The sequence below is a fragment of the Astatotilapia calliptera genome, chromosome 23 (genome assembly GCF_900246225.1).
Source record: "Astatotilapia calliptera chromosome 23, fAstCal1.2, whole genome shotgun sequence".
Taxonomy (NCBI): Eukaryota; Metazoa; Chordata; class Actinopteri; order Cichliformes; family Cichlidae; genus Astatotilapia; species Astatotilapia calliptera.
Window position 1 is genome coordinate 17,343,397 of NC_039323.1, and position 25,169 is coordinate 17,368,565.

Below are 25,169 nucleotides of genomic sequence, written 5' to 3' on the forward strand. Positions count from 1 at the left end.
CAACACCCTGGAGAACAATGGGGAGAGTTTAGAGACTCTCCAAGATTATATTGATCAGTGCTTTCAGGATCTCGTGATGAAGAAGGCCCAGTGTGCAGCTTCCCCGGCCAAACCTGAGACGCCGTCGTCGAAAAGACAACGCCCGGCAGATTCCCCCGGCACAACATCGCCAGCCGGCAAAGATATTGCTGACATACTGGAGTCAATCGACAAGCGATTGTCCAGTTTCGACGCAAGGCTGTCCTTGGTGGAGATTCTTCACCGGGAATTTAAATGCTTGCGAGAATCCCTGGAGTTCAGCCAGCAGCAGGTGGAAATGCTTGCTGCTGAAAATGCCACGCTAAAGGAGTCGGTGAAATGTCTCACAGAAAATGTTACCCAGCTCAATAGAGAAAATAAAAAAATAAAAGAAACAGTTATTGATCTACAAGCTCGTAGCATGCGTGATAATCGGGTATTTTCTGGTATTCCAGAAGCCGCTGGAGAGGACGCGGAGACCACGGTAAAAAGCTTCATCAAAACCCACCTGAAGCTGCCGGAGAACACGATGAAGAACATCGTCTTCGATCGGGTGCATCGCCTCGGCCCCATGCAGGCTGCGACCGGGAGACCACGTCCTATTGTGGCCAAATTTGGCCACTTCAAACAAAAGCAACAGGTGAAAAGCCGCGGCAGGGAATTAAAAGGAATGGACTTCAGCGTGAACGACCAGTTCCCCAAAGAGATCTTGGAACGAAGCAGGGTCCTCTTCCCAATCTGACGCGGCTTCATCCAGAAGGGCTCCCGCGCTGTCATCACTGTGGACCGGCTGTACGTGGCCGGACAGCTCCACCGCGACCCCAACATCACTCCGTGGCTGTATTAACCTCACACCAGATAAGAATCAGCTACACCCTTTCCCTATCCACTCACACTAACTTGCATTAACATCTGTTTAACTTACCGGTATCAAATCACATCTTAAAGTGTGATTTCATAGCAGAATTAACACCGTCACTCTCCGTCAGTGATTTAATTGGAATGTTTACGTTTTGTTTGTTTTTTTTCTTCTCGTTTCTTTTCCCTCTCTTTTCCCCCTCTTGTTTTTATGCTGCTCACCCCTGTCCTTGGTTTCTTTCTTTATTTCTTTCACTGCCTCGATCACCTGCTTCGACACTCATCCACAAACAACATCCTTTATTTCGACACATACGCGCTCAACGGCAGCACATTTACATCAGTCAGACAGCGCACACAGTCGTTTAGGATACACACACTTAAGCCAAGCCTACTCATATTAATAAATATGCACACACATAGTCAGACTCAGGGAGCATCTCGCTACACATTTTTTCTCTCTCTCCTTCTCTTTATTTATAAACAAGTGATGTATTCTCACCACCTGTCTAAGCGATGCACACAGCATACATCCCTAGTTATACACAAACATCTATGGGTACACTGAGGTTCATTACATGGAATATAAATGGAGCTGGCTCCAGAGAAAAGAGGTTAAAAATATTTAACCAACTCAAAAAACTACAGGCAGATGTTGTCCTTTTACAAGAGACCCACAGACCTCTTAGAGGTTCGAATGAACTTAAAACACCTGAGTTTCCTAATGTGTTCTCAGCTTGTTATAATTCTAGACAAAGGGGAGTAGCAATTTTAATACATAAAAATATTAATTTCACAGTACTCGATACAGTTATAGATCCAGAGGGCAGATTCTTAATCATTAAACTACTTATACTTGATAAAAAGCTATGTATTGCAAGTGTATATGGTCCAAATGTTGATGATCCCTCATTCTTTCACGGTTTTTTCAGTGCACTCTCTGAACACTTAGATGGCACACTTGTTCTTGGAGGCGACCTCAACCTTGGACTAAATGAAGACATGGATAGGCTCAATACAGCGGGAACTCAGCGTAATTGGCAGTCCACAAATATAATCAAACAGTATATGAGCGACTTTGGTCTTTGCGATGAATGGCGCTCCCTTCACCCCACCAGTAAGGAATATACTTTTTTCTCACATGTCCATCACTCTTACTCTCGTCTGGATTATTTTTTGGTCAGCAGCTCACTGTTGAGCGACATTTCAGACACTGAGATTCACCCTATAGCTGTCAGCGATCATGCTCCTGTATCTTTAACACTAATGCACAAGAATAATACTACGCCAAGTAAAAACTGGAGATTTAATATATCACTACTTAAAGATGAAGACTTTATTAAATATTTTAAAAAAGAGTGGACTTCACATTTACACTATAATGACACTCCTGAAACATCAGCTTCTGTTCTATGAGAAGCAGGGAAAGCTGTGATGAGAGGTAAAATAATTTCTTTCTCATCACATAAAAAGAAAAAGAAAACAAAAATATTCAGGAATTAGAAAAAAACATCAAATCACTAGAAGAAGCCTACGCGTCCCACCAAGATCAGGAAACATTGAACAAAATACGCAAAACAAAACTAGAATTAAATGAGATAATTGATAAAAAAACAAAATTCTTAGTACAAAGACTACGCTTACAAAATTATGAACATGGTAATAAATCCGGTCAATTTCTAGCAAACCAGCTAAAAATAAATAAAGAAAAAACAACTATATGTGCTGTTCAAGATTCATCTGGGAACACAATATATGAACCGATACAAATAAACAACATTTTCAGGGATTTCTATAAAACGTTGTATTCACCACAAATAAACCCATCTAAAAAATAAATTGATCAGTTTTTGGACAACATAACTCTTCCAAATTTATTAGACACTCAAGCAATGGCACTGGATTCACCACTGACACCATGTTAACTCCAGGAAGCCCTGATAAGTATGCCCAATAATAAGGCTCCAGGTTCAGACGGCTTTCCTGCAGAATTCTACAAAGAATTCTGGACGATTCTAGCACCAGTTTTCTACAGAACGTTGTTGGAAATCAAAGAAAAGGGCAGACTTCCATCAAATATGAATTCTGCAAAGATTAATCTCCTGCTAAAACCAGGCAAAGACCCTGTATATCCCTCAAGCTATCGTCCAATATCCCTTATAAATGTAGACCTTAAAATAATCTGCAAAGCTCTCTCAAAGAGACTGGAGAAAATAACCCCCTTCTTAATTCATCCTGACCAAACTGGTTTCATAAAAGGTAGGCACTCATCAACAAATACACGTAGATTACTTAATTTGATAGACTACTCATACAGTAAAAACCTAGAAACTACAATATTCTCTTTAGACACAGAAAAAGCATTTGACAGAGTTAACTGGAAATTTCTATTTGCAACTTTACACAAATTTGGTTTTGGATCCTCTTTCATAAACTGGTTAAAAATATTATATAATTCCCCAACAGCTTGTGTCAGAACAAATGACCAGACATCCTCCAGCTTCTGTCTCTTGAGGGGCACCAGGCAGGGATGCCCACTCTCCGCTTCAGTTTTTGCAATTTTTATTGAACCACTAGCAGCAGCAATTAGACAGAATTCAGTAATTAAGGGCATAAAATGCAAGAACGTGGAACATAAAATCAGCCTTTATGCGGATGATGTGTTACTCTTTCTCCAAAATTCACAAACCAATATCTCTGGGGTGATTGAATTGATAAACTCTTTTGCAAGAATATCAGATTATTCAATTAACTGGTCAAAATCTACAGTTCTTCCGATTACAGTTTTTTTCAATCGCTAACAAGCGCCTACCCATACTTCAGATACTTTTTCTAAACTCTTAACACAGACTCACACCTACAAAAACACAATTGGCCAAATGGATAATTTCCTTCTCAAAAATACATTTTGTTAAATATATATAATGTATAATGTAGTTCCCCCACCAGTTGAAGAGCCCCCCATTTGGCTCGACGCACCGGCGGCACCCTGCGCCAGGGCTGGGCCCCCATGCACCCACCCGCCCACAACCCCGGCAACACACCAACCAGGACCCAAGCCCCCGAGGCCCGGCCAGGGCCCCAGCCCAGAGACGGAGCGCCCCCAGAACCTCACGCCCATCCCGGACCCACCCAGGGGCAGCCAGGCTACCAGGTCAGTAACCCACGTCCGTCAGCACAGACCCTCCCCTAGCCCCGCTGCACGCAGCCACAAGGAAACAGTCACCTGAGAGCCAACAGAGCCCCTAACCAGACATGACCGCTACCCCGGGTTGAGCCCCCCAAAGAAGATGCCTCCGGGGAACCCCCCGACGCCCTAAGCCTGTCCCTACCCCCACACCAATCACAACATTGAAGGCGGGACCAAACTATGACCCCCCCCACCCCCACTAGGTGATGGAGCTGATCAAAGGAGCCCAGAGCAATTGATCTGATGTGGTGGCAGAGGCTGTATCAAGACTAATGTAATCTAATAGATAATTTCTATATTGGTTAGAATTAAGATTATTTTTATTTTTCCAGTTCATGAGGACTGTTTTCTTGGCTATGCATAGGGCAGTGAAAACCATATGGGCTATATTCTTTTCTGAAGTGACATTATCTAAGCTGCCCAGCAAACACACTAAGGGGGAAGTTGGAATGTTACATTTCAGACACTTTGATAAGTCTTCACATATCTCGCACCAAAACTTCTGAACTGGTGGACAGAACCAAAGAGCATGGATATAATTTTCCGGTGACTTGGTTTGGCAGTGTGAGCAGTTGTTGGTAGACGTAAAGCCCATCTTGAACATCCGATGACCTGTATAGTGCACTCTATGTAATATTTTGTACTGAATTAATTGAAGACTGGGATTTCTAATTAGATGAAAGGTTTTTAAGCAAATCTGAGTCCAGAAGTTTAGGTCTAAGTTAACTGATAAATCTGCTTCCCATTTTGCAATAGGAAGTGATATTGAATCATCTGTTTTAGAAAGCATTCTGTATATTTTGGATAGTAATTTGGGGGTTTTAAGAGTAAGAAATTGAACCACACTTGGTGGTGTTTGTAGTTCAACTTGACCCGGTTTAAATTTCTTTTTTTACTATGGATTTAATTTGTTGATATTCTAAAAATCTTTTCTTGTTGATCCCATATTGTGTAACTAGTCCGTCAAATGAAATAAATTCTGTTCCTTCTAGTATATGTTCTAAATATTTGATTCCTTTACCACTCCAATCTGAAAAGTTTATCATATTATTGTTTTGTAATATGTCAGGGTTGTTCCAGATAGGTGTACGTTTGCATGGGATTAATGAAGACGCCGTCAATTTTAGAAACTCCCACCATGCTGTCAGAGAAGAGCTGATGTTGATGCTTTTAAAGCATTCATGTCGTTGGATGTTTGAGCTGATAAATGGCAGGTCTGAGATCTCTAGATTATTGCAAAGTGCTTGTTCTACATCTAGCCAAGGTTCATCTAAGAGGGTATGTTTTAGCCATCCTGAGATAAACTGAAGCCTGTTGGCTAAGAAGTAGTGCTGAAAGTTAGGTAGTTCTAATCCTCCTCTATCCTTGGTCTTTTGTAGTGTTTTTAAGCTTATACGTGGAGGTTTATTTTTCCAAAGGAATTTGGACATACATGAATCTAGAGATCTGAACCAATCTTGTGGCGGTTTAGTTGGGATCATTGAGAATAAATAATTTATTTTTGGTAAGACCATCATTTTTATAGCGGCAACCCTTCCCATGAGTGATATGGGTAGACATTTCCACCTAGCCAGATCATCTTCTACCGTCTTTAAAAGTGGGATATGGTTTAATTTAGTTAGATCTGCAAGCTTGGGAGAAACATTAATACCTAAATATTTTATATTTCCAGATTGCAGTGGTGTAGAAGAGGAATTATGGAGGGAGCAATTAATCGGTAGGACTATCTATCAAAGTCCTTAACGTCTACCTTACTGTCAATATCAATATATTCCATGAAATCAGTGTTATACTTTAGCAGCCTATCTAGCTCAGCACACAGCCCATGTGCTGAGCTTGGCTTTGACCTATGATGTCTTTGGCACTGCTGATATTAAGAATTTTTTTTACAAATCTCTTTCTCATCTATAAAAGTGGTTACAAGGACTTTGACAGATTCTAAGTTGTCATATGTGTGCTGAAAAAAAAAGAAACACATGGCTAAATAAGTAAGATAATTTGCATGGTCAAGTTACTGTTGTTTTTTAAATAACACTGACTATTACTGTCAGGATGAGGTCGTGGACGAAAGAAGGAGGACCCAAACGCTGGACTCACGGTGCAGAAATGAAGGGGATTTATTGGAGGGCGAGTGAACAAAGCAGGACAGATGGAGTGACTGGCTGGCTGAAAGACTGGAAGAATGGCTGGCTGACTAACTGAACATACAGACGGAGGGACGACATCAACATCAACATCAATGACACGACAGAGAACTGGTGAAACCGAGGAACTTAAATACACAGGTGGATGATGACAATGATTGGAAACAGGTGAGTACAGGGCTGAACATAATCTGACTAATGACACGGGAGACAAGCTGACACGGGAAAAAACAGGAAGTGAGAACATTAATGTGGCGAACCAAACTGAACATGAACAAACTGAAATCACTGGGTCAACGACCCAGGAACCCTGACAGTACCCCCCCCTCCAAAGGCCGGCACCCGACGGCCAAAAGAGAAAGAAAAAAAACCAGAACAGGGCGGGCGGAGGGGGCCCAGGACGGAGGGACGGAGTCCACACCAAGACAGTTCAGGTGGGCGCCCCCGTGGCCGAGACGAGACAGTTCAGGGGGCCGACCGTGCGGACGGCAACGGCGACAGCACCGGTCCGGGGGCCGACCGCGCGGAAGGCAACGGCGGCGACGTGGACACAGTTCGGGGGGCCGGCCGCGCGGAAGGCGACGGCGGCCACTCAGGCGAAGGCGGTCCGGGGGCCGGCCGCGCGGAAGGCGACGGCGGCCACTCAGGCGAAGGCGGTCCGGGGGCCGCCCACGACCGCGATGGCGCCCGGCCAGTGGCTCAGCCAGCGGTCTAGAAAATGGCCGTTTAGCTCCAGACCCAAACGAGGCTGGGCCAGGCGAGGCTGAAGGCTCTGAGGCTGCAGCAGACGAAGGCTCTGAGGCTGCAGCAGACGAAGGCTCTGAGGCTGCCGCAGACGAAGGCTCTGAGGCTGCCGCAGACGAAGGCTCTGAGGCTGCCGCAGACGAAGGCTCTGAGGCTGAGGCCGGGCCGGGCGTGGGTGCAGCTGAGGCCGGGCCGGGCGTGGGTGCAGCTGAGGCCGGGCCGGGCGTGGGTGCAGCTGAGGCAGAGGCCGGGCCGGGCGATGCAGGCGCGGAGGCCTCTGGCCGGAGACAGGCAGGGCCAGTAGGCGCGGAGGCCCCTGGCTGAGGAGCGGCCGGGCCAGCAGGTGCGGAAACCCCTGGCTGAGGAGCGGCCGGGCCAGCGGGTGCGGAAACCCCTGGCTGAGGAGCAGGAAGGCTCACAGCTGGCTCTGGGTGCTGTGGCTGCAGGTCCGGGAACTGGACGGGATGGTGGACAGGTGACTGGGAAACAGGAGGCGACTGGACTACAGGGCACTGGGCGGCAGACTGGACTACAGAAGAGTGGAGGACAGGTGGAGACTGGACTACAGGTGACTGGAGGACAGGTGGAGACTGAGCTACAGGTGACTGGAGGACAGGTGGAGACTGAGCTACAGGTGACTGGAGGACAGGTGGAGACTGAGCTACAGGTGACTGGAGGACAGGTGGAGACTTAACTACAGGTGACTGGAGGACAGGTGGAGACTGAGCTACAGGTGGCTGGAGGACAGGTGGAGACTGAGCTACAGGTGGCTGGAGGACAGGTGGAGACTGAGCTACAGGTGGCTGAACTGACTGGAGGGCAGCAGGAGACTGGACAGCAGGTGAGGGAACCGAATGAACTAAGGAGACTGACGGATAAACAGAGGCCGGTGAGGCTAATGGCTGAGCTAAAGAGTGAGCTAGTGACGGAGATAACATTACGGCTTGGGCTCGTAAGGCTGGTGCCTGGGCAGGGGACAGTTCAGCTAACCTAACTAGGGATACTGCGAGGGCGTGAAAAGCCGGATCAGGAGGTGGATGAAAGGGTGAAGTAGTAGGTGGACCGGTTAGCTCTTCCAAGCCTCCAGGGAGGTCAGGCTGGGTTCTGGCTGCCCTCAGCCTGGGCGCTGGGACAGGCACAGAAGGTGGCTGGACACCAGTCACCCCCACCCGAGAAACAGGAGCGGGTGTGGAGGTAGACTGGGTCGCAGCTGCCCTCCTCCTGGGAGCTGGCACTGGAGTGGGTGTAGGCTGACTGATAGGAGTGGAAATAACGACTGGGTGAGTGACACTGACAGGTCTATTGGGATTTATTCTGGTCCTTCTGCCACCACTATTTACAGTTTTTGACTGAACAGTCTTTGGGGGAGCAGAGCAGAAAAAATCCTCCCAGTCCACTTCATCCTCTAGGAGGGAAACGTCCCATGAATCAGAGATGGGTTTACTATTGGTTTGAAGTGGAGAGTCAAATGAGGGTGGAAAACAGTCGCTGGAATTCACCACGGGGAATTGCTGCAAATAGTCCATTTTATGGCGGCGTGTGCGCCGCTTTCTCCGGGAAGAGGAAGCGGCCGGGATAAACAGCTGAGCCTCTGGCGCGGTAGCCTCCGTTGAGCCGAGGTGGGAGGCGTAGCCGTTGTGCCGTGGCGATGGTGGAGGTCCGGCGAATGAGGCGGCAGGTGCGTGAGCGAGGAGCGGAGCGGCGAGAGAGGGAGCGGCCGCAACGCGGCGTGAAACGTCCACTCTCCGCGGCAAATGCTCCGGTGCAGGCGAGGCAGCAGGTGGGGGAACGCGGCGTCTCCGAGGCCCGCCCAGAGCCAAGCGAGTGCCCTCGAAGACGTGCTCTCGCTCCGCGAAGAGCCGCTGTCTCTCCTTGAGTTTTTCCGCCCAAATGGAGAGCGCTGCGTCCTGCCGCTCGAAGAGGTCCGAGTCCGCTGGGTCCACATCGTGTCTTCGTGGCACGGGTCGTGTCATTCTGTCAGGATGAGGTCGTGGACGAAAGAAGGAGGACCCAAACGCTGGACTCACGGTGCAGAAATGAAGGGGATTTATTGGAGGGCAAGTGAACAAAGCAGGACAGATGGAGTGACTGGCTGGCTGAAAGACTGGAAGAATGGCTGGCTGACTAACTGAACATACAGACGGAGGGACGACATCAACATCAACATCAATGACACGACAGAGAACTGGTGAAACCGAGGAACTTAAATACACAGGTGGATGATGACAATGATTGGAAACAGGTGAGTACAGGGCTGAACATAATCTGACTAATGACACGGGAGACAAGCTGACACGGGAAAAAACAGGAAGTGAGAACATTAATGTGGCGAACCAAACTGAACATGAACAAACTGAAATCACTGGGTCAACGACCCAGGAACCCTGACAATTACTTCCTCAGAAGTTCTGCATAAAAAAGAAACAATATCAGATCATGTTTCCAGAAACAAGCCTTAAAAAAGAATGCACACATAATTTAGTTAAGCATGCTAGATGCAAAAACTGCTTTAACTGCTTAAAAATCATTATTTTTGTATGAGGTATATTTCATGTTAACCAGTGATAAGTAATTATAAGAAATATTTATCACAGCACTACTAAATGTAGTCTATTAAGTGTGATAACAGAAGACAGAGGGGCGACATCAAACTAAAGTTGCTCAGTCTTTGTTCCTATTCTGTGCTAGTAAACAAATGGATGATAACGCGGTGATAACTGCATTAGCTATATTCAGAGTTAACGACAATATTGTCATTTTACACAACACTGCTACGGTTAGGTACTGAGTCTGGTGTTGCTCATAGACACCAGAATGCTTGTCGGAGCTGCTAGCTCAACTACAACACTAGTACTAAGAGCAATTTCTGAATACTGTAATACATAAATAAAGTAAATGCATAAATACATGAATAAAGTAATACATAAAAATACTACCAAAAACACATTAACACTAATGAAATATGGCACTAAAGCCAAGAACTAATACTAAAATTAAGGGTAGGATGTGTTAGCAAGACTGTTACGTTAAGGTTAGCTAGGTATAGTTAAGCAGTAATTAACAGTGCTTAAACTCAAAGCTCCTATTTAACTCATATATTTTATATAAATTCAGCGTTTCACATTCTTCCAGAAACCCGACATATTTTCAGTACATTAAGATAAACTGGTAAATCATACTTACTGTAAGGTCTGACAACATACTAGGCAACGTAACCTCCATCTTTGTCTCCTTTGTCTCAGTGGCGCAAAACGATAGCGCCCCCTTCCCGCCACTGGTATGTCATGTTACTGGGCAGAATTTGTTTTAACACATCAAGTGTGTTAAGCTTTTTACACATTTTTCATGTGTTTACACGGCATGGGAGTCGGGGGCGCACAGGGATTTATTGTTGTTTGATTATTTACTTCACTGTAAATAAATGCACTGTCTTCATTAAAGAGTCCGGCCAGGGCTCTAGAGTGCGACCAATTTGGTCGCAAATACGACCAAATTTTTCAGTGGTGCGACTAAAAAAAAATATTTGGTTGCACCTGTGCGACCAACTGTTCGGGTAGCAAAAAAAAAAAAAAAAAAAAAAATCTGCAGCCTTCCCTGTGGTCAACAACAGACACACATTATGCCCCTATCGTGGACTAAACCAATAAGAGATAGTAAGGGGCGGGACCTCTCTGATTGGCCGTGGTCCAGTTGAAAGTGCAGGTGGAAGTGGGAGGTGAGTAGCTTGAATAAAGCGATATCAATTCATTAAATCCTGAATCGACTTTTAAATATAACTGTGTTTTGCCAGAAACGTCAGATTCTCAGATTAAAGCTCACAAAACCATTTCAACAACAACCAAACAGTAAATGAGAGCAGGTACACGGATTCCACACAAAGACGTAAACACAGAACGGACCGACGCATCAGAATCAACTTTGTCTTTCTCGGCTTTCTAACCCGACGGCCCGTAGACGGACACGCTGTCGGAGCTTAGCGGTTCTGATGCGTCCGGTCCGCGCTGATTCTGAGCTGCAGGTTTTGTCTCTCTCCAACCAAAATTCACCGAGCCAGCAGCAAAAGAAGCAGCAAACTGCGCTTCACATTTGATCAATGTCGTCATGAATTTTGCCGTTTTGCTTCCATGACTATTATTCCATGCACAGCTAGCTCTCTCTCTATCTCTCTCTGTACTTCAAGAACAGTCTCCAATCTCTGTTTTCTGTATTATTCATTTGCTTATTACCCACCAGTCTACCGTTGTTTACAGCGCTGTCGGCTGCTGGCTTTTTCTTTTCTTTTTCTTTTTTTCACTTAAATGACCTCGGACAAGAAAGCCTATTTTTTCTGTTGTTCAATACTGAAGAAATTTAAACTTTATATGCAGAACATTGTAGAATATTTTTAAGGTTATCTGCTATAAAAAGCCAGACCAGGAAAATCTCCTTCATGTTTTTCTGTGTTTTATTCTCAGTTACTTTCACACAAAGGCATCTGCTGTGATGTTCACAATTCTGATGAAGTCAGTACTGATAAATGATCAGAATTATAATATTTCTGACTGTCTGAGGCTAAGTTGAATCGAATTGGGACTTTGAAAACTGGAATCGAATGGATTATAGAAATCAGTGATGATACCCAGCCCTAGTGAGCAGCCTAGGCACGACAGAAGTGGATGTAGCTGTAATAGGAAAAGAACTATTGCTAACTTTTCTGTTAAGGCCTGATCCTTCTGAAATTCATAGCCAGTGCTCTGACACGGTGTCATCAATCTTTGAATGCTGAAAAAGCACAGTGTATCCAGAAAAACACATTATATTATATAAATTATTATAAAATTTGTGTGCGCCTAACTTTTGTGCCAGTACGCCTAACTTTAAAAAGTTAGGCGTACCGGTACGCCCATGGCAAAAAGTTAGTCTAGAGCCCTGCCGGCGTTTGGGTCCTCTTTCCCCACATCTCCACGGTCTGCCATCGCATACGATAAAATTTTTACCAGTATTTCTAGTACCATGTTCGTCCACTGCAACATAATCTGTCCCGACAGAAAATCATCTTACAATAAAATGTTATTGTGATTCTGCTCTGTGAATATGAACGTAAAGAAATGACCAAAAATTAAAAACTTTTACCATTTCAAGTAACCTCTTTATTCTGAAGATTTTCCCTTGTAATACATTCATTGTATCCAGCTCTTCAGTGTTTAAAGTCACATTAATGTCAGATTATCTTCCTTGTGCAGCTTTATTTATTTCTTCAGTCTATTCAGTTTCTTTTCTCTGCAGCATGGAGGATGGCAGCACTGCTGTCTTTGGCTTCATGCAGCAGTTCTGACGCTCTCTTCTGGGTCTGCAGCAGAAACAAAAAAAACGAGTTATTCACAAGCAGAGCATATCAACAGCAACATTGAAGAACCTCATGGACACACTTACTGCTGCTCTGAAGGCTTCATCTGTGATGTCTTTGAGGTTGATCGTGACATTGTAGTATGCTCCAAAAACAGCTGTTTCTAAAGCTTTAGCTGCTACCTGAGACCAGAAATAAAACATGACAGGTGGGCTTATTTACAGCTTTGCTGTTGCAGGCGATGTTTGACAGAAAAGTGGGAGTAAAGACTAAAAGATTTAATATGCATTCATGTTTTAACACACCACTAATAAAAGACAAAGTTCCTCTCAGTTTATATCACCATGATGCTGAAGGTGCACTTTATAACCTTCAGAGAATCTGAGCAGAACAAGTAGAAATGAGTGTTTTTTCACACCTGAGCATCAGACTTGCAGCTAAAATTTCCGTAGACAACCATTTCTTTAAGAGATGGCCAAAGGATGCTGATCCTCTCAGCAAGAGCCAATGGGATGGCAACAGCTTGCTTCAGTCCTTCCTGCATCGCAGCTTCTCTCCTGATGAGAACAACAAACAAATAAACAGGAAGTGTTTCTGCAGCTGACAGAAATGAAATTAGTTTTGACCTTTTCAGCTGTAAAAAGAACAAAGTGAATATTTGATTATTTAAAAAAATGATCACAGGTGGAAACGTGGTTCTGAAAGTTACAAGGACATTTTAAAGACGTTTAAAAAATGTAACCTGACGGCATTCAGTCATTAGCAGTAATTGGTGGTCTTAAAGTCTTGAGTATTCACCTTTTCATTTCCTCTGCAGTTTTCTTTGGCATTTTCAGTGCTGCCTACAACATGAGACGAATATGATCAACTCAAATCTGACATGAAGACAAAACATAATCACACTCTGGTTACAGTGAAAGAAGTAAAGAGTGGAAATGGTTCCGGGTGCCTGCAGATGTTTCTGAGGCTCTGCAGCTGTTGGACCTTCCTCCTCACCATGTAGCTGTTGAAGGCGGAGGAGTCGGCATCCACCATGTCCAGCAATTCATTCATGGCCTGATAAAATGGAGGAATCAGCCTCCTCATCACACTGTCCAGATTCTCAAACTGCCTCTTCCCATACGTCATCTGACCAACCATGGCACCCAGTGCGGCCCCCTACAAGAGGGATACGAAATAAAATAAGTAACTAAAAGTAAAATTGTATCATTTTGTTATGAACCTAAAAGCTCGTACCATTGCACCAACTGCTGCAGAAACTGATCCTCCTCCGGGAGCTGCTGTCCGAGCACCAACGCTCTGAACAAACTGCCGCAGAGACAAAGACACCAGCTGTCCATCCTCCTGTGACTTCACCATGTACCTGCACAGGTGATACACACCACACCTACTTTTAACAAGATATCATCATCATTTATCATCTACTATATAATACTGACAAATAATGTTATATATAGCTTTTGTTTTATTTTAAAATATTCTGGGTTTGTCACAGGATTGATGCTGGATGTTGTTAAGGTTTAAATTTATAATCTTAAATGTTTATATGCTAATTATATTGCTTTATATAAGAAAGGCCTAACTCTGAGTACACTCTGTGCCAAAAGTGCTGACACGAAACTGCATGCTTTTGCAGAAGCATTGTAATTGCAGTAGAAAGTGAAACCAACTAGGCTGTTTGATCGAAACTTAAAGTGTGGTGTGACGTAGAGAGCAAGTATATAAATACCTAGGCTGCCGTTTGTGCTTCAGACCTGGGGTTGTGTGTTTTGTGTTCAGGTCTCATTATCCTGGATATGTAAAATAAAGATAATTTTTAAAGTAAAAGGACCACTTTTGAGCCATGTCTTTCTTGGCCCTAAAGAATCCAAAAGAACCGGAATTTAATACTTGGTGCCAGTGACCCGGATTCTTTTGCGGCTGAGGGGACTAATTTGGACCTTAAGGTACGATCTGATATGAGGTGGACAACAGACCACCTCATACCTATACAAAAGAGTATAGGTAAGCGCAAGCCTGTTGAAAATTGTGCACATTGGATGAATTCTAAATTAGTTGTCCACTGAATTGATGATTATTACCATTAAAGTGGCTCAGTAGTGGAAATTAAACTAAATTATAAAATCTATTAAGTAGATCTCAGGTGACATGTCCATGATACCTTTGGGTAATTAGAAATAAATACAGGTAAAGTTTGGGGATATTTGATAAAATTTATTGTGATTAATTTTAGGGTGAAGTTGAAAGTTGTTGTGATGTATGTTTGAAGTTGGTGTGTTATGTGTGTGTTAAGTCAGCCAAGAAAAGAGATTAGATTAGGACATTTGGTCAGGGAATTTTATTCCCACATTGATTATAGGGTGGGACCCGGGCATCAGATAATAAACTGGCGGTTATAGTCCACAGTGATGCTTCCAGAATTATTTAAAGTACTTAGGAAGGGAATTTGGACTTCCTAGGGGTGCAAAATGTTCTGAGGGTTATGCCTCCACTCTGTTCCGGACGCGGAACATTGTCCTTGGGCGAGAGGGTTAATTCAGCTGGCAACTGCGAGCACTGGGGACGCTCGTTAATAGCTAGTGGTCAAGCACCACTTTTCTTGCACCATTTGACCGACAGGGGCGGGGCCCCCGGGCGTGACCATTTTAAACGTGGCTCACATGTAACCTCACAACAATGAGGTTATACAAAACACACATATACAAAGGGTTACATGTGAAATTACTTTTGGGGAGAAGCAGAATTGAGATAGTTTGAATCCACAGCTCAGTGCAAAGAGGCATGAGTTAAACCTGATTATAAAAATACATATGCAATGAAGAAGCAGCTTACACTCAATTGACATGACCAGATAATATGAACGCAAGGAAGAACACGCTTACATTTATCAAGGTGAATACATGAAATAAATTGGTATTTCGGGCCAGAGAGAGAGAAGTGGGTCATTTAAGCACCGATGATAATAATGAAAATGTCTCAGTTTTGGTATTTCTAGGTGCAAAGCAGACCTGGATCAATTTTCCACATGCAGCGGTCAGAAGAAACTTATAGGTAAACATCACTGGAAACGTTCAGGCCGAGTTTCTGGTTGAATTGGCTGAAGACAAGGAATGCTGTTATTTAAGGTGGGACATCAAAATTTGGGTTAGTAAACTTGGGGAAGAGAAAACTGACTGCTTAAGTGGGAAAACACTGCAAAAAGAAACATACAAAATCACACACACAAACAGAAAATGCATTAACCTTACAACTACGAGAGAGCTCATGAAGATTAGACAGCATGTTGAGCATGTGAGTCTGTTTATTAGTGTTAAAATAGTGTGAATTTAACACACTTAAACTCTGAAGTTGAGGAATAACTCAGAAAAGCTCCATGACAAGAGAGTGACGTTGGTGAAAATGAAAAAGTGATTAAGAGCTTGAAGTAGTTTTAAAATAGTGAATTGGAAATGCTCTTGTGTCGATTGAGCAAAACAAGTGATTTTTCTAGGAAGGAATAAAATAATTTAATAATGTGGTAAGATTTAAATATGCCTTTCTCTTGTCATGGTAACTTCTTGAGATATGACTCAGTATGCAAATTAGCTGAAATGAGTGGTGAGAAAGAAGCTTCCTGTGTGGCTGTGTGTCTGAGGCTTTCAATGAAGGAAACATAGCAGAGACTGAGGAGGATTACTTGGTGAAAGATATAATAGCAAAGTAACAGGATAATAAATTAAGGTGGTCAGGTCTGTTCAGAAGGGCAGATTTGGACAAGAAATTTATAATTTAGTGATGACACATTGTTATAACGGGTTTATATCTTATGCTAAATCTATGTATGTTAAAGTGCTAAAAGGGGAACATAACTGTGTGGCTTTTAACAAGATTTTTTGTGTGTATTTAGCAGGTGAAATTATGTCAGTTGACCTCGGACTCTCAGGACGCTGTGGAATCTGAGGCCAACCACTGAGATATGATGTGGGGAAGAATGAACAGAGGGAGTGATTTTAAGTCTGATTTCAGACTATGTAAGTATTAATTAAACCAAGAGTAGGGCAAAACTTTTGTGGCCCTGAAGTTTTAATCTCCATAACATATTGATAGATTAATAAGCAAAATTTTTGTGTGTTTAAGATCCTTGGGGTTGTTGTTTGAGTGATGGGTGGATTCTGTCAGTTAGATTTGGGTTGTTTTCTTATTTTATTAGAGGGAGTTTTAGTAAACATGGACATGTCTAGAATTGGGCCCTTTAAAATTGTAACAGTGCACTTAGAGAAAACCTGTCAGGTGGTTATGTGTTGTGTTTTGATGAGCTAATAATCAGCTCTCTTTTTTTTCATTTTTTATAAGCAGGCCTTCAAGATTGAATTAACAGCGCTGAAAAGCGCCAAGCAAACTAATGTTTTGGACGCTTGGCCTCAAATTAGGTGAACCACAGCCTCACAGATCTGGGACTATGGACCATACGGATCGTGCTCTCATTGGCATGTCTCAATTTTTTTTATTTTTTTTTTTGCCTCAGATGAAGACAGATGAACTGCTCCATCTACAAAGTGGAATTTCTGAGCACCTGAATAGAGAAACTCTAAATCCCCCAACAGGACCTTCATGAAAATCATAACATGTTTGACCTCTTTTCTAGTGACGGCACTGCTAGTGAGAAACGTACGGTTTTTGATATTGTCATTGCAGAACAAACTGACATTGATACAAGATATCAGATATCACTGATACAAATATGATTGATATGGAACCACTGATATCAGTAACTACTGGAGGGACTACTATAAAAAAAAAATAACTGATTCAACCAACAGATTCTGTCTGCCATGATTCTTTTTAAGACATGTCCCACCTTAACACTGTATAAGAAATGGTTCTCACATTTGTTGAAATATGGTCCTTAAAAGACACCAAAATACAACAGATGCTGGCATCATCTCAGTGGAAAAGAAGCATCCGACTGGTGTGCTAGGGTTCAGAAGTTCAGAAACATGATGTAAAATCTGGTACCAGAGACAACCTACTAACCCTCAATGATTATTAGGTGGGTTTGGCAGTTTTCTCAATCCACTCCACAAATGTTCTAGAGACTTTAAAAGGATTTATAATGTCCTTCTGCTTTCTGTTTATTTATTACTCACAGATAAAATGTAATCCTGTCATTATAAGGGCTGAATGTTCTTCGATGTTCTTATATATTTTTCGGGATATAAAGTATATAATGAATCAGCTGACTACATCACAGTTTGTAAATACTCACTCTATGATTCTCTCCTTTGGATTAAACAGACCGAGGGAGTCGAGGCCAAGTTTACTGATCACCTGACAACAAACAAACAAACAATCAGAGCCTATAATTTATTAAAATATCTTAAAAAAAAACAAAAAAAAGAGTCATCTGCTGACCAGTCGGACTTTGTGCTCCTCTTTGATAATGAAGAGTCGTTCTCTCTGGATGTAAAAGTCAGCAGAGTCCAGCAGAGCCTTCAGAGGGATCAGGCCGACAATCTGAGAGCCGACCACAGGCAAGTTTAGGTCCTAAAAGACAATTTCAATAAAAGAAAAAATTAAGTCAGTAACAGTCTAAGGATTTGTTGGTCTTTACTTAACCCTTTAAGACCTACCATAGTCTGCCAGAGCTTATATTTATATTTTTACATGCTGTAGTTCCCTTTTTGGGAGCATTTCAAGTTGCTATACGTTAATACAACAGTTATAGCTCAAATTTTAATAATATGTATGCATTAAGTCCATAGTAACCACAAAAATTGCAAAAAAGTGCAATAAACCACAAAAGAAATTAAAATCGTTTTTAGTTTTTTTTTTTACATATATTTATAGTTAGAGAAATTTAACCTCTTAAGCACCAAGGGGGGTTTCTGAACTTCCTGCTCGAAAATGTAATGCCCAAATTTAATTGATTATTTCTCTCCAATTACAAACTCTGTCCTTACAATCTCGGTATCAAAATAAAGCTAACACTCACCAGAGGTGTAAATATTGAAGCAGATATTACTGTGTCAAAGTTCCTGAGACTGGAACACAGGAAAAGTAAGTATATTTTATCCTCGGCTAATTTTTTTTTTTTTAAATTTTTAGCATATAACCCTTTTAAAAATATGCCTCAGATCACATTTGGTTCCAGGATTTCAGTAACCAACATATAAACATCATCTGTGCAAAGATTTATGTTTCTAAAGTGAAACAGTGAAAAATTACTGCCCTGTCAATACATCAATATCCAGACGTAGTACAAAAATGACCAAATTTGGCACATAATTGGACACCATGCCAGTTGAATTTTTTTAGGTATTAAAGAGCAGAAATTAATAAATTTTATTATCAGGCCTAAAAATGCTCTTTTTTAAAATATATTTTTGAAGAATTAACCACACATTTACATGGTAATGGCCCTTTTCTGCAGTGCGCATGAAGCGTTTAAATGGTCTCTGGCCCTTTAAACTCCGAGGGGCTGTAACTTTGGTTTCTTTTGGTCAATTTGCATGATTGACACCTCTTTTTAATTGTTTTAGACAATAGAATCAAAGTAACGATGCCACGTTCACGTCACTTCAACCAATCAGACGTGGGCCCAAATTTGCTGCATGTGGCGTCTGTCCAGTCACGTGTCTGTAGGTGGGTCTAAAATGGAGGTTGTTGACAGAAAACGGCTCTGATGCGGCTAGGTAGGCATGGTAACTACTGGTAATCACGTGGCTACCGGCTACCAGCGAAAATAACGGAGGAAATCGGGATGGTAAGCCAATCTCTGTCTTAGCGCATTTGCACCACTCTGTGTTTTAGTGGTCTTCTTTTGCGGCTCATTCAGTGAATTTTGGTCTGATCGTGGTGAAACTTGGTGTGTGGAGTCAGTGATAGCTCTGGAAGCTATCCAGCCTATCTTTAGCCGGTTACATGAAGTCTGGAGAATTTCCGGTTCAGTTTTGTTTGTTTAGCGGTCTTCTGTGCATTTACGTAACTGCTTGTTTAATCATGGCTTGTTTTCAATGTGTTTGGTGGTTGTAGAAATGGTTTATATGACATTTTAGCTGAGATTCTGAGGTTTCTGTGGATACCACACATGTCTGGACTTATATTTCTCATCCTGTGTTATAACTGATTAAACGAGATGTCCTCCTTTTTGCCCCCGGTACCGGGGGCGTGGGGCTTAAGTGGTTTTAAGAGGTTTATCCCTCAAAACTGTAAATAAAAAAAAGTTGTACAAAAAAGTTTCCAACAACAGGAAATTTATTTTGAGTGTCTTCATAATTTTATTTTTGAGATACATCAATTTTTATATACTACAGGAAAAATGAAAATGAGTATTATAATGCTAATTTGCAAAAAAACCAGCATGTGCATCAAAATAAACTATTTCCAGCAGTGTAATTTGAGTTCTAAGCATCCCAGAAACGACACAAAGTACACAGCTCTAACCTCCGCATCTCTGCAGATCTCCTCATACACAGCATGGAGGGGCGTCACCTCATAGTCCAGAATGTTGGTGGAAACCTGAGCAAGGTTAGCCTCATCCAGGTACCAACCAATCCCCTGCACCTTCTTCAGCTGCCCAGGCTTATGAACACAGAGAAGAAGAAGAAAAGATTTTAATACTTAGTTTTATATCAAGTCCTATTTAATTAAGTAAACCTTTCAAACAAACATAAGAAATTCAAAAATAATCGGAAATTTCAACAAATTCTCCAAAAAGTGGAAAATATTAGAAAAAAATTGATTTAAAAAAGAAAAATCTGAAAAATTCATCAACAAAACAGGAAGAAAGAAATCCTAAAAGGACATTTTAATCATGTCATGACAGCGAGCAACACCCACAGCATGAAAAGCTAAATAAATAACCCAGATTCCCAGGACGCACCTGGTCCTTCCCTCGACCCTGCTCCCGGATGTCCAGTGCTATGCGATGAGCCTGTTCTTTAGTGCTGATCAGGTTCACATTATAGGCAATGAGGAACTTACGAGCACCAGTTACTGTTGCGCCCCAAGATGGTACAAAGTCGGCGGGGCCAAAGTCAGGGGCCCATTCATCACGTTTCAACTGGAGGGAGAAAAACATTGTAATTGGAAATAGAGACAATTTTCTTGTGGTTAACCATATTTCAAGTTAAAAATAAAAATCAATCACTGACCCTGCTGTTACAAAGAAACCTTTTTTTTTTTTTTAGAAATCATTCTCAGAAGTTAGAACCACACAACACTAAATGAGCGAAGAAGAAAGGAGATAATGATTTGATGAGTCCTCACCTTTTCAGGCAAAGCTTCGTACTCTCCTGTTCGCACAGATGGGAGGCTTCTCCTGGTCTCTGTTCGAGCTGCTTCTCCATAAAGATACACTGTGGAAAAAGAACCTTATTTACTTCTTAATTTGAATTTAAACCAAAAACAGTGTATAGTAAGCTGAGACTTGAATCTCGGGTTTATTGCTGAGAGGGTGAAGCCTCCCTTTTGGTTCTAATGTAAAAACATTTTGTGGTTTTTAAAAATCAGAGCAGTCAGGAAAACCCCCCCCAAATCATTTTACCTCATTAACCTTCCAGTTCTGTGCTCCCCCATCCCCCTTACTTTAGTGTTCTCATTCAAAATTGACCAGTCTGTTTTAACAGCTCTTAAAAGAATGACCAGGAATACAGTGCCACCCACTCATTTGCACTTCTGGAGTTTTGTTCTGGGCTCAGCATGCACTGGAGCTGACGTCCAAATGTTTGCATTTGTAGTGACAAAGTTGCTCTCTGACTTTGGCAGCAATTTATTGACAACTCAGTAAGAACATGGTAATAGTGTGGAGTGTGGCATAAAGGGACAATAGTTCCATAATACCGTATACCACTATGCAATTACAATATAATAACTAGTAATAGCTTGTTTCATTGGCTTTTAGCTTTTGCATGCAGCATAGTAGAAATGGTAGTCTTATATTTAGTTGCACTGATTTATAGTTATTATATAAAAACTACCACACAAGTACACCACAGCATCAAATATAAAATATTTGAATATTATTACATTCAAACAAAGGACCCTTTTTAAGGTATATGGAAAATTCATTTCACATATAAATATTGTAATATTATCCTAATATATGAAAACACCAACGTGCATTATTATCTTATTATCATGCCATTACTACCACATCACTGTTATTATAAATGTATTCCCATAATTCTGCACAGAAATTACTATTTTATTGCTCACAGCTTCTCTTATTCTTAGAAAAATATTACTGTACTGTTACTAACAGCTTTACCCTCACAGGCATCATTATTCTATGCTATACATTTCGGCCAATAGTGGTCAACTAAAAATTACTTTGTTTATTATCTTGTATGTACATTAAAATTAAATAGTAATACGTAGTTCCCACTCTTTTATTGCCACATTATTGGCCCAGGATTATGTTATTATTGGGCTCTAACATAAAGTGTTTTATTTTCATCTCAGAAGTCAAGATAAGATAAGACTTTTGACTCAGTTAAGAAACAATAAATAAATCAACTTCTGACTCTTTGGCTTCATTTGAATGCGACAGGTGATTTTTTTTTCATGTACTTGGTCTCTCACCACTGATACAACACTAGCATCTGTGCAATCGGTCTCCGTACAGCTCTTATAGTCCTGAATAACAAACCAAAACCTTCCACTTCAGTCTGATTTCCTCAGCTACAAAAGACTTATTAAATTCCAGACTTATTTACTTACAATATGAAATTCTGAATTAAGTAGCACCTCTGTCATTTACCTAACTCACACAAAAATTCTGGGCACTGATCAGCACCTTCCACAAAACAAGGAGACATTGTTGCCATCATTAGAAAACCACTGGGTGGAGAAAAAGGCTTAACAACAAAAACCTCACAACTGTGAAACATTGCAGGTTGTCATAAGTCTGTCTGTGTTACTTGCTTTTTGTGCTTTATGTCTCGTCTGTCTTATCCAGGTATCGCTGTTTTTTGTTTTTTTTTAGTTTTCCTAATAAACAATAAAAATGGACTATTTTTTTTAAATTTTACATTGGCATTTAGTTTTATAATTTTATTCTGTTTCTCATTCTTGTTTTCTTGCATGTTTGACTGCAGTAAAGCTGAAGCTGTTTTTTTTAATGAGCCTCACCGGGCACATGCAGCATCTCTGCCAGTTTCTGTCCAAACACGTTGGCACACTGCACGCAGTTGTCCATGCTGACGTTCTGGACGGGGATGAAGGGACAAACGTCCATGGCCCCGGTCCGAGGATGTTCACCTGGACAGGAAACATGTTAATGCCTTGATGTTAGGAAGCAGCTCCCTGAGATGAGCTGCTGGGCTCAGACACACCTGAATGTTTTCTCATGTCAATAAGGCTGAAGGCCTGGCGGGCGGCGTTCAGCGCCCCCTCCACCACTGCCTCAGGAGAGCCCACAAAGGTGTAGACGGTGCGGTTAGTGGAGGCTCCAGGGTCGACGTCCAGCAGGCTGCAGCCGGGTGTGCTGGAGATGGCTGCTGAGATGGCATCGATCACCTAAACAGTTCATAGAGAAGTTGTAATAATGTGGCTCACCTGCTTTAGTTAGTCAAGCTCAAAGGAAATATTGTGTTGATAAAGAGCAAGAACACTTTGGATTGCGAGTAAGGATACTGCGGTGGCCAGAGTTTAGACTGTAATAATGGCTCTAATGAGCATCACAATGAAGTGAATGACCAGAATTTTATGCAGAATTGATTCTATAACTGTAGAAATTTACACTCAGCTGTCATTGAAATAAAATGGAAACAATTTGAAATGATTTAAAACCCGCATTAAACTGGAAATAGAACAAAGATAACATCAAAAAATTGAGAATTTGTGTTAGCAACAAGTATCAAAGTCTTAAATTAGGAACATGTTTCTCAATGTACTGCATCGGCTCTATTTATTTATTTATTTATTTATTTATTTATTTACATTGTTATGAGGACACCAGTTGCTGCAGTTTGAAAACGACATACGTCCTTTCTCTTTCATAAAGTTGGGTTTCAGCTTCACCTGTTTTGTATTTTTGGTATCATAAAGCATCAGATGCTTTCAGTGAGTGTCCAATTTGGACTGTACTCTGGTTTGATTGGCAGCTGATTTTTTACAAACCAGTGCTGCTGGAATATGAGAACAGTGTAGTTTGTCAAAAAACAAGCAGCTTCTGTGGTTAAACAGAAAATCAGCTGATTATTTAATGTTCCCACTTCCGTGGAACTGTTTTCCTCTTGTGGGAACAGAGGGCAAAGGTCAGTACACAGCTTTACTCTGGAGTGAATCTTTAATGTCTGTTTAACGAATGTTTCAACAGATAATCTGAACTCAAGAGCACCTCACTCACACGTTAAACACATCAGTCTCCTGCAGATTTCATGTTGAGACATTTAAACTGTTTTCAGAGCAGTTTAAAGATATTTGTTTGTTTAAAGATAAAAAGATTAGCTGTTTAATGTTTAATGACATATCTCATTACTCTAAACCATATCTTGGTCACTTTTTACTGAACCGCAGTTTTTGACAGTTTAAGTTATATTCTAGCATTTTATGCACTTCCTGTTCAGTAAAGATCCAGAAATCTGTCAATATTTTTATTTTAAATTCAAAGGCAAATGAAGAATGAAGTCTAGGATCTTGCTATGCTCTTCTTTTCTCTTTTCCTTTCTCCTCAGATGGCTGTTCCTCTGAGGGAGGCTACTTCCTGTAAGATGAAGTTCTTCCTCCCCACTGTCACCAAGTGCTGTTCACAGGGAATCATCCGATTCTCTCTCTCTCATGATCTCAAACTGCCAAAAGAGCCTAAAGTTTTTTCAGATTTTTTAAAATCATCTCAATGTCAAAGATATATAAACTATTAAATCAAACACACAGATCAAAGCAGCAAATACAAACACTTGCAGTTGTAACTTTAAAACTAAAGTCAAACAGCATTTCAATTCACAATGAGCACATTTATACTTGAATCACATTTTGCTGATAATACTCACACACCTTTACTTATTTACTTTAAACTGTTTAAATGTTAATTAGGCAGAAAAGTCCTCCTCTCACCTCTTTGTTTCGGCCCTCGGAGAAGTTGGGGACACACTCCACCAGCCGAGCCATGGTGCCTGCTAACTGAATGAAAACCCAAAGAGTTCAGTTTCACCCAAGTCCAACCTCACATACCCCCCTCCAAAAACCTCTGAACCCCTCAGACAGACACTGAGCAGCGGTTCAATCATTAACTGTGTGCAGCAGATCAGTATGTAGGTCACCTGACAATGATTACCACCTCTGCACACAGACACTCTTTCAAATGCCAGCAGATTTTTTCTACATAAGAGAACTCTGTCTCAGTTTCTGATCACAGGCTGCGCTCTTGAGATAGTCCAGTCCAGAAGGGCAGAAAAAGCATGTTTCCTTCTATTCCTAAATCCTTGACCAACCAATCAGCATACTTCAAGACATTACTGATGCTGAATTTGTGAAAACTAAAATAAAACATAGACTTTTCATTCTAATAATTTTATCCTTTAGCTCTATGTTCACTGAGATCTGTCTCGCTAGCGTCCTGTAGCTGAATTTTTGCCAATTTCAGTACAGTGTGAGACATATAAGGACAGCCATAAACATCTGGGCTCTGTGCTGTGAAACAAATTCAACATACTCAGAATAACTTCCAGTTACCTGGATTTATGGCTTTACCCTACCCTAACATCATCAGTCAGACAAAGAGGCCATAAGAAAGTAGGTATCAACATTAGGTTAAACCAGGTCAGTCTAGGTACAAGTGCTGTAAAATGACAAGGGTGGCTTTGGCAGCATGTGACCAATTTGCCACCTAGCCGAAAACCCGTAGTGATCACGTACGTGTCTGTAGTATTGGAAGAGTTGAGACACATTTTTTTATAAACACTGCATC

At 41.6% G+C, this 25,169-nt stretch overlaps 1 protein-coding gene across 1 annotated transcript; it reads right to left on the reverse strand.

Moving 5' to 3' along the window:
- Positions 1–12,060: 12,060 nt before the first annotated feature.
- Positions 12,061–24,447, reverse strand: ftcd (formimidoyltransferase cyclodeaminase). The gene is made up of 14 exons (XM_026159651.1): positions 24,317–24,447; positions 22,594–22,777; positions 22,391–22,519; positions 20,528–20,616; positions 20,142–20,321; positions 19,703–19,840; positions 17,672–17,803; positions 17,526–17,587; positions 13,517–13,643; positions 13,277–13,438; positions 13,079–13,122; positions 12,699–12,837; positions 12,367–12,462; positions 12,061–12,283 (listed from the first exon to the last, which is right to left on the reverse strand). Exons 1-14 carry the CDS (start codon positions 24,368–24,370, stop codon positions 12,200–12,202), a joined length of 1,620 nt encoding a protein of 539 aa, XP_026015436.1. The 5' UTR covers positions 24,371–24,447; the 3' UTR covers positions 12,061–12,199.
- Positions 24,448–25,169: the final 722 nt, after the last annotated feature.